Source organism: Sus scrofa, chromosome 6 (assembly GCF_000003025.6).
Source record: "Sus scrofa isolate TJ Tabasco breed Duroc chromosome 6, Sscrofa11.1, whole genome shotgun sequence".
NCBI classification, from domain to species: Eukaryota; Metazoa; Chordata; class Mammalia; order Artiodactyla; family Suidae; genus Sus; species Sus scrofa.
Window position 1 is genome coordinate 170,340,544 of NC_010448.4, and position 18,608 is coordinate 170,359,151.

The 18,608-nt window shown below is 58.1% G+C and overlaps 1 protein-coding gene across 5 annotated transcripts in view; it reads right to left on the minus strand.

The window, feature by feature from the left end:
• KCNQ4 (potassium voltage-gated channel subfamily Q member 4) overlaps positions 5,592-18,608 on the minus strand; it is a 55,400-nt gene continuing 42,383 nt past the window's right edge. For all 5 annotated transcript variants that reach the window (XM_021096972.1, XM_021096971.1, XM_003128110.6 and 2 more), the window contains 5 exons: positions 13,108-13,328; positions 12,125-12,224; positions 11,463-11,594; positions 8,374-8,503; positions 5,592-7,773 (listed from right to left, as the gene is read on the minus strand). In XM_021096972.1, coding sequence (XP_020952631.1) covers positions 7,561-7,773; positions 8,374-8,503; positions 11,463-11,594; positions 12,125-12,224; positions 13,108-13,328 — 796 coding nt within the window. In that variant the 3' untranslated portion in view covers positions 5,592-7,560. The remainder of the gene's footprint in view (positions 7,774-8,373; positions 8,504-11,462; positions 11,595-12,124; positions 12,225-13,107; positions 13,329-18,608) is intronic.

Below are 18,608 nucleotides of genomic sequence, written 5' to 3' on the forward strand. Positions count from 1 at the left end.
GGAGGAGTGCAACCACATCAGCGATTCCAGGTGAGAGCAGCAGAACCGCTCAGAATTTGAGAGCAGCCCAAACTGCTGACCCGCAGAATTAAGACAAAGTAAAACCGCTGTTGTTTTACGCTGCTAAGGTGTCGGGTGAGCTGTCACGTGGCAATAGATAAGTGACACACCAAGCTAAAATCATACCTGCTATCAAGGCCATATTTGTTGACAGTTTGGGGACTCCCGTAGCCACCTGCAAACCCTCCTTGCTGAGTCAGACAAACTTAGCAGCTAAAGAGTGGCACGTGCTTTGGATAATGGTGCATCTGTTTTCCCCAGGGGCTGGATGACCTCAGGGCCATAACTGGGTCTCCTGCATCTGATCCTCCTGTACGTTGTGCTGAGCCAGGCTCTGACATACAGCAGGCGCTTCACACGCATTTGCTCAATTAGTGAAACGCCGTGGGACGGGTCTAGGTTACCAGCATCTCCTGCTCAGGTTACTGCAGCATCTCCTAGCTGGTCTCCCTGCGGCCAGGCTTGCTCCCTCAAATCCGTCTTCCATCCTCCAAAGAAAATATTCCAAAGGGCAAGTCTACCCTGATTTGATCCCGGGTCAAGATTTTTTTTCCCCAGCTGTGCTGGCTGCATGCAGAAATCCCCAGGCCAGGGGTCAAAGCCCTGCCATAGCAGCAACCAGAGCTACGGCAGTGACTTCACCAGATCCCCAACCCACCGAGCCACCAGGAAACTCCTAAATCTTGGACTGACTCCCCATTGTCCTCACTGGTAAGCCCTGCCTCTTTGGAAAGATTCGTGGATCTCATAAACCTTGACTCCTGCCTCTTTCTAAAGCCCCATCTTACAGCAGTCGCTCCTTTGCTCTCTGGGCCCAGCCAGGAGTCCCTTGTTTCTCCATGCATCTACCACACTTTCTGGTGCCACTGGACCTTGACCCATGCTATGGCTTCTAGCCGGAACACTCGCCATCCCTGTCCCCATGCCTGGGAAAATCCAAGGCATCCTTCAGGACACTGGGTTGCCCACTTTGCCTGGACTGAGAATGATAAGGAGGGCGTTCCCTTTGTGGCTCAGAGGTTAACGAAGCCGACTGGCTGCATGAGGTTGCAGGTTTGATCCCTGGCCTCGCTCAGTGGGTTGAGGACCCGGCGTTGCCGTGAGCTGTGGTGTAGGTCACAGACGAGGCTCGGATCCTGTGTTGCTGTGGCTGTGGTGTCAGCCGGCAGCTGTAGCTCCAGTTGGACCCCTAGCCTGGGAACTTCCATATGCCTTGGGTGCAGTCCTAAAAAGCAAAAAGAGAGAGAGAGAGAGCGCAATGGTGAGGAGTATGGACTTACCCTGGCTTCTGGGCAGTGGCTCCTGGTTTGACGGGGCGGTCAGGGACTCAGGAAGCACAGAGTGGGAGGACAGCTGACAGGGAAGAGGTATTTAGAGGGACCTTCAGAAAAGGGCACAGAGACGTTCCCATTGCAGCTCCGCAGGTTAAGAATCCAACTCGCATCCTCGAAGGATGCGAGTTCGATCCCTGGCCTTGCTCAGTGGGTTAAGGATCCAGCGTTGCTGCAAGCTGCAGTGTAGGTCACAGATGGGGTTGCTGTGGCTCTGGCGTAGGCCAGCAGCTGCAACTCTGATTTGACCCCTAGCCGGGGAACTTCCGTATGCCACCGGTACGGCCCTAAAAAGAAAAGGAATGGGCACAGAGTGCGATTAATTTCTATTCCGAATAAAAATCTCACCAAAGAGCATCCATGGCCAAGGAGCTCTGGGTAATCAGATGACGGCACATCCCTTTAGTGTAGGTTGGCCTCTCTGCAAAGTCCCTCTAGCACTGAGCCACTTGGTGCCAGGTCGCTCCCACTGGGTCCTTTCTGGCACAGAGGGGGCAGTGGTTCATCCTCATTTTTTTTTTTTTTTTTTTTGCTTTTTTTTAAGGGCCACACCCTCGACATATGGAGGCTCCCAGGCTAGGGGTCGAATGGGAGCCGTAAGCCGCAGTCACAGCAACACAGGATCCGAGCCGCGTCTGCGATCTACACCACAGCTCACAGCAATGCTGGATCCTTAACCCACTGAGTGAGGCCAGGGATCGAACCCGTGTCCTCGTGGATACTAATCAGATTCATTTCCGCTGAGACACAATGGGAACGCCGCATCCTCATTGACAGCCGGCATTTAAGGCGCCAGGAATCAAAGGAAGGTAGGTGGTGTGGCATCTCCCTAGCCGCCAGTATTAGTTCACTGTGGTTGCCACAACAAATTGCTACATACTTGGTGACTGAACAGAATTTATTCTCCTAGAGTTCTGGAGGCCAGGAGTTCCGCATCAGCCTCACTGAGCCTAAATCGAGGTACCAGCAGGGCTGCACTCCTCCTAAAACTCTAGGGAGGAACCTGTGCCGTGACTCCTCCAGCTGGGTGGCCGTTGGTGTTCCTTCGGCCCCATTACTCCAACCTCTGCTTCTGTCTTCACTGTTCCTCCTCCTCTTCCGTGTGTGAGCTCTCCTCCTGCCTGTTTCTTAAAGGGACACTGGCAATGGGGTTTAGGGCCCCGGTCGCCCAGGAGAATCTCCCCATGTCAAGGTCATTCACCTAATCACGTCTGCAAAAATCCTTTTTCCTTTTAAGGTGACATTTTCCAAATTCCAGAGATGCGGACCTGGCGTCTTTGGCTGGTCATGACTCAGGCTACCGCACCCACTCAGGAAAATTTCGCTTCACGTCCCTGCAGCGCTGGCCTCTGCCGGTGTGGAGACCTGAGTTCTCAGGGGAAGGAAAGCCACACAGTTTTCATCGCCTTTGAAGCTAAAACCTCCACTCGGCTGTTTGGGCTTCTCGTGCCCCTCAGACCACAGGCAACGAAAGAGGAGAGGTAGTGGCTGCCTGACTGGGAGGCCTCTACAGCCAAGAGCAGGGAGGGCTACGTCTGGGACCTGGGGGATCCTCAAGGGTCCCCTTTCCCATGCACACAAGTTAACAAAAAGCCACGACACCCGACCGGGCAGGACCACTGATGCTCCAGGAACGATTAGTGGAGTCACTCTACCACGCAGCAAACTGCAACTAGCTGAGGTCCTATCTGTGGGCAAAGGGACACAGGACGGTGGGGAGAAGGGACACACACACACACACACACACACACACACACACACATATGTAGCCACTCAATTAGTGACATACGTATAATATGCAAAGAAAAACATTCCTCAATTGAATGTATCTATCCGGGAATCGCTACCATCTATCTATCAACTGTGGCATTGTGGGAGTTCTCACTGTGGCGCATTGGGGTCAGTGGCATCTTGGGAGCCCTGGGAAGCAGGGTCAATCCCTGGTCTGCACAGTGGGTTAGGGATCCAGTGCCGACGCAGCCGCAGCTTAGATTGCTCCTGTGGCTCAGATACGATCCCTGGCCCGGAAATTCCATATGCCACGAGGCGGCCAAAAAAAAAAAAAGAAAAACCTATGGCCTTGTGACCGGTTACCAGAAGGTCTACAGCTACGCTCATGTTCTTCCCTGCTTGGTGTCTGCTGGGGGCTTGGGGGTGACATTAAGTGATTTTTCTCTCCTCTTTTTCCTTCATTATTATTATTATTATTTGTCTTTTGAGGGCCGCACCTATATAGAGGTTCCCAGGCAAGGGGTCGAATCAGAGCTGTGCCGCCAACCTACACCACAGCCACAGCAGCCCCAGAACTGAGTCACATCTTCGATCTACGCTGCAGCTTGCAGCAAAGTCCAATCCTTAACCCACTGAGCAAGGCCAGGGATCGAACCCGCAACCTCATGGTTCCTAGTCGGATTCGTTTCCGCTGCGCCATGACGGGAACTCCTTCATTATTTTATTTAAAGACGTAAGTGATTGCTAACTTTACAGTCTAGCCTCTTGTCACAGGTGCAACCGTGACTGACTTAGAGTAATGAACCTCACCCAAATACGGATTCGGTGACTAACCCCCAGAGCCGGATACATCTATTGGACGAGGGGACATCTCGTCTTCCTCACTTCCAGGAGGGGGCTTGGAGTGTCTTCATTCGATGTAGGCTAGCTTCAGCTTATTAGGCAGAAGCTACGGTTGCTAGATGGAACTTCAAATGTGTGTGGATTGATCCGAATTGACCCTGGGTGTCCAAAGGGGTGGCCAGTGTCAGTTACGAAGCCGTTGTCTTTTAGTTCCAGAGGCAGCCTTCTGTCCTTTGCTCTGTGAAACTGGAGCTGGGACTGCAAACCACGTCGCCTCGGTCAGCCGGCTCTGACAGCAAGGGGCCCGGGGAAAGACTGGAGGCGAGACGAGTGGGGATTTTCCTTCTTTTGTTACTAACCTCATCAGCAGGGGCCTGGTAGCTGCAGTTGCTCCCAGACAAGGTTCACTGTGGCTCCCAGGAGGTACGAGGACCAGCAGACGGTGCCCCATCTCCAGACCTCTGAGCCCTAGCGCTTTGGGGTTTAAGCCATGGGTTCTGCTGGCCCCAACCTCTTCCCTCTACTGCTGCAGCATTCGACGTGGGAGCTGCTTCCTGCAGTGGTTTCCTCTCATTTATCCCGTTCTGTCTGTTCTTTTTCATCCCACTTACATCGGTGGGACGCATTCCCTCCAGTAAATTCTTTATGGTCTTCTCTGTCCTTTTTTTTTTTTTTTTTTTTTTGGCTGTGCCCATGGCATGCAAAAGTTTGTGGGCCAGGAAATCAAACCTGAGCCACAGCGCCATAGCAGTGACAACACTTGAGTTCTTAACCACCAGACCACCAGGAAACTCCTAAATTCTCTGTGCTGAAAAACCTAGTGGCTCAGGGGTTAAGAACCCGACACAGTGTCTGTGAGGGTGCTGTGGTGTAGGCCGGCAGCTGCAGCTCCAATTTGACCCCTAGCCTGGGAACGTCCATATGTCGCAGGTGCGGCCACAAAAAGAAAAAAAGGAAAGAAAAACCTATAGTGTCGTTTCTGTCTTCCTGACTCTGGAACCTGACTGATACGAACCATTAGGAAGCTGGTACGCACTTCCACTGGGATAACAGGACAAGAGAAAGGAAGCTTGGAAGTGCCGGGGCATCACGAGAGCCAGCCTGCCCAAGTGGAGGTCTGAGACCAAGACAGAGACCTCTGACACACTGCAGCACCCAGAACTAGCTATGCATGAAGCCTCATCTATCCCCTGGACTCTTTAGTTATCTGGGCCAGTACATTTCTTTTCTTTCTTTCCCTCCTTTTTCCCTTTTCTTTTTTTACAGACTCTCCTGCGGCATATGGAAGTTCCCAGATTAGCGGTCATATGGGAGCTGCAGCTGCTGGCCTATGCCACAGCCACAGCAGCCCCAGAACCGAGCCACATCTTTGATCTACGCCACAGCTTGCAGCAAAGGCCAGATCCTTAACTCACTGAGCGAGGCCAGGGGTTGAACCCACATCCTCATGGCTACTAGTCGGGTTCTTAACCCAGTCAGCCACCACAGGAGCTTTGTTTTTTTTGGCTTAAGGCATTTCAGGCTGCATTTTCTGCTGTTTACAACCTGACTCATCCATATCTCCTCGTCCCCACCCACAGACCAAGGGCCCCAGTCCATGGGCACTGAAGAGCCAAGACCAACCGCCTCCTACTGAAAACTTTAATGAAATCAATAAGTTAATAAGTTAACAAAGTGAGGTACTTGCATATCCGAGAACCGGGTGGGAAGCCTGGGTCCTGGAAGGGGGAGGGCTTCTGCCAAGGGTCCTTTGGTCACAGGATGATCCCATCCCCGCCCTCTCCACAGCTCTGTCCCTCGGGGGCGGAGGCGTGGCTCTCGGGGGACAGTGCGGTGCAGGTGACGTGAGCCAGGACAGGCTCCATCCAGGGCATGATGGTCACATGCAGAGGGCATGTGGAGGCAGAGGCTGGGCACCGTGGGGCTGAGCAAGATCCAACCCCAGCCCTGGCACGGGTGCATGCAGGTCCCCAGTCATGAGATGCAGGCAGCTGGGCCTGAGCCCCTTATTCTCTGGCACCCCACAAAGGGTGGCCCTTGGTCCACTACCCATCCCCCTCCGGCCACCTGCCTTGGCTTTGCAGAAGAGCAACAGAGGCGTAGGGAGGCCGAAGAGGTGCTGGGGGCCTGGAGTGGACAGGGGCTTCTGTGGTCAGGGGGCTGCCAACTGAAGTGCAGAGTGGGGTGTGGGAGGAGGGAAAGAGTGCATGTGAGCGCCACACGCGCAGGTGGTGCCTGACAAGCGGGACTTGCGGGATGCGTTATTATTCTCTCTGGTTGTTAGTTGGAGTGACTGGAAAGAGGGCAAGCCTGGAGAGAAGCGGGCCCGCTAACCACCCTGGGGAAGGGTCTGGGGTCTTTCCAGTGTTGTCCAGGCCCCAGAGGCCTAGGCCTGAGTTGTGCTGTGGGGACGCCCAGCAGGGCCCTCGGGGGCAGGCAGAGGCAGCAGTTAGGGCTCCTGGACCCGTGAGGAGTCGATCTTCTCGAGAAAGGAGAGCTGGTAAAGTTCTGGGCTGGGGCCTGGAGACACCTGGGGTCCCATCCGAGCTCCCTCTCCTACCCGGATGGTGTGGGGGGCTCCTTGTAGCTGACCTCGCCCTGCAAGGCCAGTCCACTGGCATCAGCGGCCAAGGCCCAGGAGAGGCTGAGGGGCTCTGTGCTCAAGTCTCCAAGTGTGAGTGATTGTGTGTGTCCGCGTGAGTGTGAGGGACTTCCTGCATGCCTGGAGGGACATGTTTGTGTGACCGGGGGAACATGGTCCGTGGGGTGGGAGAGTACAGAGACCTGTGCTGCCGGGGTGTCTAGGGTCAGAGGAGGGGGAACCTCTGCCAGGAAGAGGGAGCCCCTGGGAGAGGACACCTGCTAATGGGAAGAAAGGCCCAGGCACTGCCCCTGGGGAGGCGGGGGGGACGCAGGCCCCATGCTGGAAGGGGAGGGGGTGATAAGCCAAAGAACGCGGATGGGGTCATGGCCAAGCAGCCTGAGACCAGCTACTGCTGGGGCCCCTTCTCCCAGCGGGAGAGGGGCAGAGGGACCCCATGGGGGTCCCCAAAGTTGCATATTTAACATAGTTTGCATATATGGTGCCCACCTGCCTTGGGGCAGGGTCCTGTGCTTGTGGGTACCTGTGTGGGCACCTTGGGCCCGCCCCCAAGAGGGGCAGGGACTTGGCGGGAGGGCTTCCCTGCTCTGTCCGAAGGGTGAAGGGCGGGCCAAAGACCTCACCTTGCATAGCTGGAAGCGGGGTCAGGGCCCAGGGCCCCAGCGCCTTGCTCCCACTCCCGGGGTAGTGCCCCTGCCAGGCAGGCCATGTCGGGCCTTGGTGGAACAGGCGGGGCACTGCGGGGCCTAGAGGCCGCGGGACAGCGCCGCTGCTGCCCTCCGTGCGGCCTGGCATCTCAGGCTCCTGAGGTGGGGTGGGTCGCTGGCACCCACATCGGGGATCTCGCCCACCCAGGCAGCTCAACACTGCGTGTGGCCTCTCTCCCACGAGGGAGCGAGTTCAAGTAAGAGAGGAGTCCAGAGGCCTCAGAGGGCGAGTCCGAGCGGCAGGCCCCGGGGCTGGCCGTGTGCTTCCCCGCCCCCGAGAAGCGCCTCAGTCCATGTTGGTGCTGACCGAGCGGGAGATGCTGAGCGTCTGTGCGGAGACGGAGAGGTCCTCGTGGTCCACGGGGCTGTGGTAGTCGGAGGTGGTGTCCGGGTCGAAGAGCGGCACTTGCACGGCGCCCAGGCTGGCCGAAGTGCCAGGGCGCAGGCAGCGCGAGTAGAAGCCCAGCAGCAGGTCCAGCTTGTGCTCGATGGACTGCACCTGGGGGCGGGGCGGGCTGGAGGCGGGGCTTGGCCGGGACTGGAGGTGGGACTTGGGGCGGGGCTTGGCCGGGACTGGGCGGGGCGATGGCGGGGCGGGGCTTGGGCAAAGCGCCGAAATGGGTGGAACGAGAGCGGCGAGGAGGCGGGGCTTGTCGGGGAAGGACCGCGAGTGGGAGATGCGGCTCCTCCCGCAGGAGGTGCCACGGCAAAGCCCGAGGGCGTTTCGCCGGAGGGACGAAGCCGGGAACCCGGGATTTACTCCCTCCGACCCCAACTCCGAACAGAATTTAGTTGTGTTGGGTTGGAACGGTGCGGGTGATGGGGACAGCTGGGGCGGGGTTCAATGAAGTAGATGGGATTTAGACGGGCTTTTCTGAGACCTCGAGCGGGGCTTGGTTGGAGAGGGTGGGGTTTACTGGGGTAGGTTAGCAGGAGTGGACGGGCTTACTGGGAAGCGGGGCTTATCTGCGGGGCAGATGCCTCTGGGCTGCGGCTCTGAGAAGGGCACCCTCCCCTTGGGCTTGACCCTGGGGCCTTCCAGAGCTTCTCGGCCAACAACTAGCTCTGCCGCCCGAGCGCCACTCCCGCCCACACTCACCTGCTTCTCCACCTTGACCACGCGTCCCATCATACTGATTTCATCCACCGCCTCCATGTCGGAGGGCCCTTTGTCGCTCTTCTCCCTGGCCTTCCGGTCCCCGGGACCCCGGCCCACAATCTGGTCCACCCTGCGAGGAAAGGGAACTGTCAAAGGCGGGGACCCTGCCCCGCCCCCTTCTATCCTACAAGATTTCGAGGTTGCTTGCTGAAAGGGGAGACTTCCTGCACTGCAGGGAACAGGCAATCTGAGGGAGGGGACCCGCTTACTCTGCCAAATGGGGACCTCGTTAAATGCAGGTACCTGGCTGCTGTTCTGAGGGTTTTCCCACCTGGCGAGCAAAGGCATCACACCCAAGCATGACAAATAAAAGAGCCGCCCAAGGGAGGAGAGGCAGAAAAGGGCGAGGGAGAGACACAAGTGGGCATGTGAGTTATAAGGGGACAAGGCTGGAGCTGGTTCCACCTTGTTTTTCTGCTCCACTTTACAGTAAAACTCTTGAAAGTGTTATCCCTACCCTCCCCGTCCCATTTCTCTCCTAAACCTCTCCAGTCAGGTTTTCATTCCCACCATTTCACCAAAACTGTGGTCAAGATCCCAAATGACCTCTAGGTTGCCAGTTCAAGGATCCCTGTCACCCTCCATTATACTTGTGACCTACGAGCCGTGAGGGGCACATCTGATCAGCCCTTCCCGCTGCGCTTTCTTCATTTGGATTCCCAAACGTCACCCTCCCCCAGTCCTCCTCCTACCCCACTGACCTCTGCTTCTCTGTCTCCTTGACTGGTTCCGCCTTGATCTCCACAACCTTTAAACACTGCAGGACCCAAGGCCCGCTCCTGGGACCTCTTTTTTCTGTTTACTCTCACTCACTAAGTAATGTCTTCATTTCCAGAGTTTCAGATCCTCTACACACTGTTGACACCAAACCTATATTTCCAGACCGTACCTCTCCCCCAAACTCCGCATCCCTCTGCCCGATCAACACTCCATTTAGATGCCTGATGGGCGTCACAAACCCAACACGGCCCAGCTTTCCTGACGGAAACTTGCTCCACTCATCGACTTCCCCCTGTGAATAAACAGCATCTTTTCCCTCCAGCTCAAGCCCAAAATCTTGGCTTTATCCTTGATTCACTTTTTCGTTTGCCCTTACACCCCAGTAGAAAACCCTGTGAGCGCTCCCTTCAGAATAGATCTAGAATCTGACCATTCCCCCCACCTCAACTGCTGCCACCCCAGCACCTTGCCTGGATGGTGTTGGAAGTAGCCCCCTCACTGGCCTCTCCGCTTTCACCCTAGCTCCGTATGGGCCATTCTAGACACAGCACTTAGGGTGATCTTTTTAAAATATAACTTGGGGAGGAGTTCCCGTCGTGGCGCAGTGGTTAACGAATCTGACTAGGAACCATGAGGTTGCGGGTTCGGTCCCTGCCCTCACTCAGTGGGTTAACGATCCGGCGTTGCCGTGAGCTGTGGTGTGGGTTGCAGACGCGGCTCAGATCCCGCGTTGCTGTGGCTCTGGCGTAGGCCGGTGGCTACAGCTCCGATTCAACCCCTAGCCTGGGAACCTCCATATGCCGTGGGAGCGGCCCAAGAAACAGCAACAACAACAACAAAAATAAATAAATAAATAAAATAAAATAAAATAAAATATAACTTGGGAGTTCTGTTGTGGCTCAGCCACAACGATCCCAACTAGTATCCATGAGGACGCAGGTTCGATCCCTGGCCTTGTTCAGTGGGTTAAGGATCCAGCGCTGCTGTGAGCTGTGGTGTAGGTCACAGATGTGCCTCGGATCCGGGGTTGCTGGGCTGTCGTGTAGGTGGGCAGCTACAACTCCAAATGGACCCCTAGCCTGGGAACCTCCATATGCCGCAGGTGCTGCCGTAAAAAGCAAAATATATATAAAACGGATCTTGTCAGCCCTTTGCTCAAAGCCCTCCAATGTTCACATCTGACTCTGGATGAATGCCAGCCTCTCTGCAGTGGCCTGCAGAGCTTTATATAGTCTAAGTGCCTTTGGCTTTCTAACCTCATCTCCTGCTTCTCTCACGCCAAACAGGAGCGAGTTCCTTGCTGTCCCTAAAACACCACCCCAGGCACACCTGACCATCTCAAAGTCCTCAAAGCCTTTGTACTTGCTGTTCCCTCTAGAAACTTTTTTTTTTTTTGGTCTCGCCCGTGACATATAGAAGTTCCTGGACTGAGACTGAACTTGGGCCACAGCAGAGACTCAAGCCAGCGCAGTGACAACACCAGATCCTTAGCCCACTGTGCCACAAGGAAGTCCTGGAAACTATTTAAAAAAACCATGGGACCATTTGCCTCACTTTCCATTTCTCAGATGTCAGCTTCTCACCTATTTAAAATCGCAAACCCCAACATCCTAACCCTTATTTTTCTCCTTAGCCTTTATCATCATCTGACATAGTCTAGTTCTCCTGTCATCTGTTCTCTTTCCACTGGAATGAACGCTCCATGAGGGCAGGGACTCCATTTTGCTTTCCTGCCATCACACTCCCGCCTTCCGCCCCAGCACCTTGGGTCTGGCAAGTACCAAATAAATGCCCAGTGACAATTTCTTGAGAGAACAAATCAATGGGCAGTGAGAATGCAGGCTAAGTGGAGATGTGCAAGGTGTGGGTGATTGGGGTCTTGGTGTGAGACTCTTCTATACCCTGGGTGGAGAGAAGAGGCCCTGGAAGATTCCAGAGGCAAGCACTGAAGCAGCACTGAGGGCAAGCTGCCTGTTCCCTTAGGAGACGGGAGGCCCATGATTATTTTAGGCCTGTTCTTTTAGGACAAGGAAGCAGTCACGCGAAGACGTCCCCGAGGCCGAGCAGGTTCATAGGATCTGCACAGAGGACCCGAACCTTCACAGAGGACCCCACCCGTTCCTTTGGCTTCAATAGCAAACGCGGTGACTGGCAGCCCCGCGCTGCAGAAGCACCTCCAGCTCCCGCAGCGGCCCGTAGGGGGCGCTCCGTCCGGGCGCCGGCGGAAGGGCTGGAGCAGACCTCGCGCGGGGGAGCGGGGGAGCGGGGGCCGCGGCGCCCCCGCCCCAGGAGGGGCCTGGCGCACCCACCGAGCCTGCAGGCTCTTGATCCGGCCCAGCATGTCCAGGTGCCCTGCCGAGTACTGCTCAATGACGTCCTTCACGTCGTAGGGTCGCAGCGTCTCCTTGAATTTCCTTTTGGCCACCAGGAACTTGAGGATCCTGTCGGCGGAGGGGTCTCAGAGGACTGGGGTTCTTTGCCAGCTCCCTCTCTGCCCTTCGTTACCTTGTCCACCCCAAACAGCCACTGCTGGACCTCTAGCCTCCATGCCCATCCACCAGGTCCTGCCCAGCCCCTGGGCAGAGACGGAGACCCAGACCGAAGGAGATCGCGGGTAAGACAGAGCCCCAGGGAGAGACGGGAAGATGCTGATACAGAGCTAGGGAGAGAGGCACAGCGGGAAGGGAGCCTGACATAAGGCGAGAGAGAGGCAGGGGGAGAAGCCGAGAGGACACTGCCCACCGCCCCCCAGGCCAGTCCTCCAGACGTGATGAGTCTGCGCAAACCCTGCAGGGAGCCACAGGTCTCCTGCCCACCCCGTCCATTCTCCAGGGTCTCCGCCAGCCAGCGCTGCCCAGGGTGCCAGGCAGGCAGCAGCTGGCATGCAGGCAGCTAGGCCGGGCCCAGCCATGAGGACAGCCCCCAGGGGGGGAGCAGCAGTGGGTGGCCCAGCCCCGAGCCTCGGTCTCACCTGACGGAGCGGATGACCGTCTTCACAGCAGGCATAACATCGTCCACCGTGAGTTCGCTCTGGTAGCTCTTCTCCTCCGCCGCTTCCTCTGAGGGGCCCTCTGCAACGTCGGGGGTGGGGGGCCCTTATGATGGCAGCAGAAGGGGCAGCTCCCACCCTCTACCACGGCCCTCAGAGGCACAGAGAGGGAGAAGGAGCCCTTCCTGGGGACACAAAGCAGACCGGGCTCCTGCCTCCCTGGCTGCCCCACCCAGGGGGAGAAAACTCTCTCCTGCGTGCCCGTCTGCCCTGTGTATACACCTGCCTGGTGGCTGGTGAGCAGGAGCTGCTTGGGGCACATCCGGTCTGGCCCAGGCCGAACTGCACTCAGCCCTGGCGGAGGGCTCGCTGGTCCCACTGCACAGGTTAGTGAGCCCCAGACAAGGGGCCCGAGGCCTCTGCACAGAATCACAGTCTAATCGTTCAGCCAAGAGGCAATCAAGGCCAGGGATCGAACCTGCATCCTCACGGATACTAGTCAGGTTTGTTACTGCTGAGTCACAGTGGGCACTCCTAATGCTGCCAGCTTTTCTTGAGCACTTACTACCCTCCCAAACGCTCCCCTTCTCCTTCTGTGGATAACCTCATTTAATCCTCACAACAAGCCCATGAGGTCGATGCGGTTACTGTCCCCATTTTATAGATGCGGAGAACGAGGCCCGGGAGATGAGGGTACCCGCCCCAAATAAGTGACACAGCCAGGATTCAAACCCAGGCAGCCCGGCTCCAAAGCTTGTGCTCTTAACCACCAGACGCCCTGTCTATGCTCCATGTTTCTCAGTCTGAAGCCCAGCGAAGCCGCTATTATGACGCCCATTTTACAGACCAGAAGACTGGTGTCGCAGAGCTGGGACCCCCAGAACCAAGTGTTTCCACCCCAGCTCAGACTCCGTCCCCTCCCGCCACCCTCAGCAGGTCCTGGCCCCCCACCCACAGGGGCTCACCCTCAGCAGAGGTGCGGGGTTTGAGTCTCAGAGAGGCCCGGAAGCGGGTGCGGTCGTTGAAGCTCCAGCTCTTCTGCACCTTGGTGGGGCTGCTGGCCTCCCCCACCTGCTCGCTGCTCGGGGAAGCGGGCATCGGCGGAGGTGCCAGGTGCTGCTTAGAGGGGCCTGTCCGCCGCTGGGAGCTGCCCATGCGGATGCGGTCTTTGATGCCCATCCGGCTGCTGGCAGGGCAGGTCGGGTTGGGGAGAGAGCAGAGTTAGCTGGAGTTGGGGGTACGTGTCAGGGGACACAGCTGACTTAGGACTTAGGGGTGGCTACCGGGGCTGATTCTCCACCAAGGGGAGACTTCCTGGGATGGGACGAGGGTGTGGTGAGGGGGGCCCTGACTCCTAGAGAAGCTGACCCAGGGTCAGTCTGAACAACTCCCCTCCCCACCCCCACCTCTCACCCCTCGTTGCCCAGACAGATAAGGGGTGCACAAGAGACAGATGTCAGAGTGGAAGGACTGACAGAAACCCAAGAAGGGTGTCAGAGACAGACAGGAGGACAGGGGAGGTGGGCCTGGGAGGACAGGTGGGTGGGAGGGTGGAGGTGGTGACCCCTTCGGGCGGACACGTTGCTATGGGATGGAAATGTTCACCTGGCCATGCCCACTGAGGCAGGCCCCCAGCTCCTTCCTGTACACAGGGGCAGGCTGTGTGGAGGTGAGGCATGTGTGTGTGTGTGCGCGCGCGCGCGCTATGCTGGCATGTGTGTACACATGTCAATTTCTACCTTCCTCCTTTGCCCGCTGCTGGAGCTATCTGACCCCACACTGGTCATGTCAGAGCTTGAGGACCTGGTACAGTTGTACAGGCAGTGCACTGCAAAATTCCAAAAGGTCTCCATCACGCCGACTTCGGTATAAACCGTGCCCCTGGAGGTGTGCAGTGTACTGGCCTGCTGGCGGTCTTGGCCTGCAGGCCTAGCGTGGGGCCCGCATGTCTGCCCAGGCCATGCCCAGACATTCCAGTGAGGGTCTTTAACCTGAATTTCAGCAGTCTCTCCTGCCTGAGTGCTGACATCCTGCCCATATGACCCGCCGCCACCTCCTGAGTCTGCGCTCAACAGTACCTACACACCTGTGTGCACGTGAACACATATGCACACGTCTGTGTGTGCACCCAGCCGTCCCTCCCCACACCCCCACGCGTCCCCCAAATCTTGGAGGAAGACAGATGAGGGGAGGCCTCAGGTTCCCCAGGACAGGCCCTGGTAGAGTAACTCTGTGTCCAAGAACTTCAAGGACCCTGTTGTCACTGTCCGAACAGGACCTATGCAAACATCCCCACCCCATGCCCTGGGGTGTCACCGTCACCTCCCTGCTGTGACTTGCCACTTCAGCGGCCCCCTTTGGACAGGTCTGGGCCCCTTCCACCCCACGTGTCGAGGACCCTGGCTCAGGAGAGCACCAGCCAGCCTTGGGGGAATTCTGAGCTGGGGGAGGGTTGGAGGAGGACATTGTGTCACCTCGTCTCAGGGGCTTTCGGATCAAGGCTGGAGCAGAGGGCAGATTCTGGTTGCAGGGGCTGAGTGGGAGCCAGGGTCCTCCATGCCCTGGGCATGGCGGACGGGGTACACAGCCAAGGCGCTGGCGTGAGAGGAGCATCTCGAGAGCAGGTGCACCCTTGGAAGGGCCTTCAAACCGGGACATGGGGCCATCCTTAGGGTAGGACCTCTGCCCAGAGGGGCGAGGTTGTGGGTCAAGGATGCGGGCCTGGAGGATGCACGAGGGAAGGACAGGGCGGCCCCGCAATCCAGCTGTTTGCTGGCCCAGGATCCCCTCAGCACAGCCCAAAGGTTCCAACCAAAGTTTGAGGTCGGCTCTCCCAAACTTTCCTCTGCACAGCTGTCCCTTCAAGCTCTCCTCATGCTGGCAAGCACCCCCCCCCCCGCCCCCACCCGGCCCGTGCAACCCCTCCTTCCATCCTGCACTCCGCCAAGGGGCAGAGGAAGAGAAGGAGTGGAGACGGCCCTGACCCTCAGTCAGGGGCCCAGCACGTCTCTCCAATGGGGTTCGAGGAGAAGGGGGTGACCTCCCCGTCACGGAAGTGTGCAAACAAGTCTGCGCTTGCACTCGGCAGGACTTATGAAGGAAGGGGGTCTGGGGGCTTGCCCTAGAGGTCTCGAAGGGTCCTTCTCCAGCTCTGATTCCGTGAGGGTTGAAGGAGCTTCCAGCCCGGTTAGCGGGGGGGTCTGTAACTTTCTAGCCAGCCAGAGACCCCCGGGCTCCTGTTCAAGGCAAGCAGGCACTGTTTTCCGAGGAGCGGCCCTGGGTCCCAGCTCCTTGGGCAGGGCCCAGAAAATGGCTCACGTCAGCCTCTCTGGAGCCTAAAAGCTCAAAGAAAAGGGAAGGAAACCTGGCCCACAGGGGACCCAAAGAGCGCCTCCCTGCCAGACTCCTAGGAACACACAAGGTCCAGACTGACGGCCTGAGCCCTTTCAGCTCAGCCACTCCGGGTGGCAGGTTCTGAAGTCCCTCCCCCATTTTATAGATGTCAAAGGGGGTGACACAGCTTCCAAGGTCACAGAGCCCCTGCGGATGGAACAAGGCCTGGAGCCCGGCTTTCTCTGACTTCAGAGACTGTTCCTCCTCTGGGACAAGCCACCAGGGTGAGGTCTCAGGCAGGGATCCTCAGTTGGGGGCTGTTTTACTCACGAGGGGACATGTGGCTGGATACATTCTTAGCTGTCACCCATTTTTAGCTGTAACCCTAACCCTAACCCTAGCATCCAGGTAGAGGTCAGGAAGGCAGCTGAACATGCTGAACAAGGCATGTGACAATGCCCAACAGCAAAGAAATGTCCCACCCCAGATGTCAAGGAGAAACAGATGTTGAGGTCTGGGGGTCCCTGGGTGACGGAGGTGTGGGCTTGCCTGGGGCTGCCCGGTCGGGGAGGGTGAGCTCCGGACCCAGGCTGCCCTCCGACAGCCCTGCTGGACCCAACCCTGCCCTCGCTCCCACAGGGATTTCTTTAAGGTCTCCACCTGCCCACCAAAGGCCAAGCTCATGGGGGAATGGAGGCAGCCTGCCCCTTCCAGCGTGGCACAGGGCCCCTCTCTCCAGGACTGGGAGGAGCTGCCTCGATGGCCTCTCCGCCCTGGCCTTGCCCTTCCTGCCCACCACGCCCACGCAGCCGACGGACTCCTGCAAAGGGGCAGATCTGACCCAGAGACACTATAACCTGGCAAATAGCATGAGGCAGGCATTTCTACAGCACTTGCTCTGCGCCACGCACAGTCTGAGCGGAGGCCGAGCCTATTCTCACCAGCACTTTACATCCAAGGAAAAGAAGGCACCCAGGGCTTGTGCCCAAGGTCCCGTCGCCAGCTTCAGCTCCAGAACCCACGATTCTAAGAAACACTGCTTCTCGGTAGAGCAGCCGGGAACTGTGTCACCATCACCTCCGCAAGCCCTCTACCCTCATCCACATGGCCCCGAGGCACTCTGGGAAACTCCCGGAGTCCGAGCTGCCGGGCAGGGCCAGCAGGGCAAAGCTCACGTGGGGCTCCGGGGCTCTTCAGCACCCAGCCTCAGCTCCCGACCTCCACGCTGGGCCGCCTGCTCTCTGCCACGGCCGTGCTCTCTCTCACCTCCTCCCCCTGGTGCGCAGCGCCTCCCGGGCCTGGAAGGGCCTCCCTCACACCCACGCCTTTGGGGGCCTCCTCTGGGCCAACCGCCTGACCCAAGCGCCCCCGCCCTCCGCTTCCTCCTTTGTTGGTTGTGCTCATCACGCGGAAGGGCAATGACTCTCCGCAGCTCTCAAGGCAGTGTGTTTAATTCATCATCAGGTCCCTAGTGCAGGCCTGGCCCAGGGCAGGCACCCCGGAATGCAGGGGCTCTGGAGTTCGGGAAGGAGGCGCCAATCCCATCTCCTCCGGGCATCTGCTGGGTCCAAGGTGAGCAGTGGGGAGCCAGGAAGCTAAACCCAAGGCCCGGCAAAAGTCAGAGTGGGAAGGACCCTCGGAGAGCCTCTAGTTCAATTTGCCCAGTCCACCGATGGGAAACTGAGCTCCAGAAAAGGGAAGCGATGCGGCCAAGACCACGCAGGGGGTCAGAGGCAGAGCCAGAGCTCGTCACAAGGCTCCTGGAGGTGTCCCTCCTGGCAGACTGGGCACCAGGCCCATGACCCAAGACCTGGCAGAGGCCTCCCCAGGAAGACCAGGGGCTCGTCAGGGCCCCGAGGCAGACGGCAGGCGGCAGGCACATGCACGTGTCCTTGGCCCATCCTGACCCCCTCTCCAGCCCCGGAACTGAGCAGGGCAAGGAGAGTGGGGACAGGAGGAGCAGGCGAGGGGGTACCTCGGTCTCCAGCTGGCGTGGATCCGAAAGAAACTCCGTTTATTACTAAACATCTGGCTGGAAAGTTGAGAACAAGACACGAACAGAGAGGGGTTAGTGGGAAGGGGGCAGGCGGGCCGAAGGTGGGGAGCTGCCAGGATGGGGCCGGCCTCCTGCGGCTGGTAGGAGAGAAGGACCCACACACACTCACACTCACACACACTCAGATCCACCTCTAGGCCACATGCCCAGAAGGCAGAGGTTCGCAAGCTCCCCGTAAGGATCTCCTGCGGAGCGAGCGCGTTAGAAATGCAGAATTCTCTCTTTTCTCCAGAGGTGCTCATTCCGCGCTGGGCTCGGGGAGAGGTCGCGGTAGCTCTGCACTTTGAACAACGGCCCACAGGATGCCGATGCGGAAAGTCAGTGGACCACACTCTGGGAGCTGCTGTCTTAGCACCTCATCGCCAAACCTCACGGAGAGGAGGTGCTGGCTCTGGCAACGCCATCCCTCAGGAAGCCCCGCTCCTCGTGGTCCTGGGAAGGTGTTAAGCCTGGATCCACCCACAAGCACCACTGAGGGTGTGGCCAACCAGGGGCGTGTGTACGGGGTGGGGGGGGTCCTGTCTGGGGCGCCTGCCCCACGGGGCCTGGACCGCCAAGATGAAGGCCTTGGCCATCTGGCGTGTGGTGCCTGATCTCTCAGAAGTCACAGCTCAGCCCCTTGGGGTCCCTGGGAGGAAGGGATGCTCCACTCTCCCCAACATGAGCCCCAGCCACACAGACACCACAGGGCAGACGGACCCAAGGCTGGGAGTTCGTGATGGCCAAGCCCCAGCCGTCATCTGTTCCCAGGCCCTGGGGGGCCCCCGAGACCCAGAGCAGCTGTAGGGGTGGCTTAGGTGCTGGGGTCTAGGTCTTCCCCAGAACCTTCCTACTCAGGCAAAGTGAGACCAGAACGAACTGAAGCTGCAAAGAGCCCTGACTCGTGTCCTGGGCAGAGTGGCTCAAATGCCAGAGCTTTTGAGTTTCTACCTGTGAGCCACGGCGGGATGGGGACAAGGAGAACACTCTAAGACATTCAGGCAGTGACAGGGAACACAGTGGGGCTGCGCCTTGAACCCTCTTCCAGGGAGCTCCCAGCCTGGCCTTGCCAATCGCGCTTCCCCTCCCTGCAGAGAC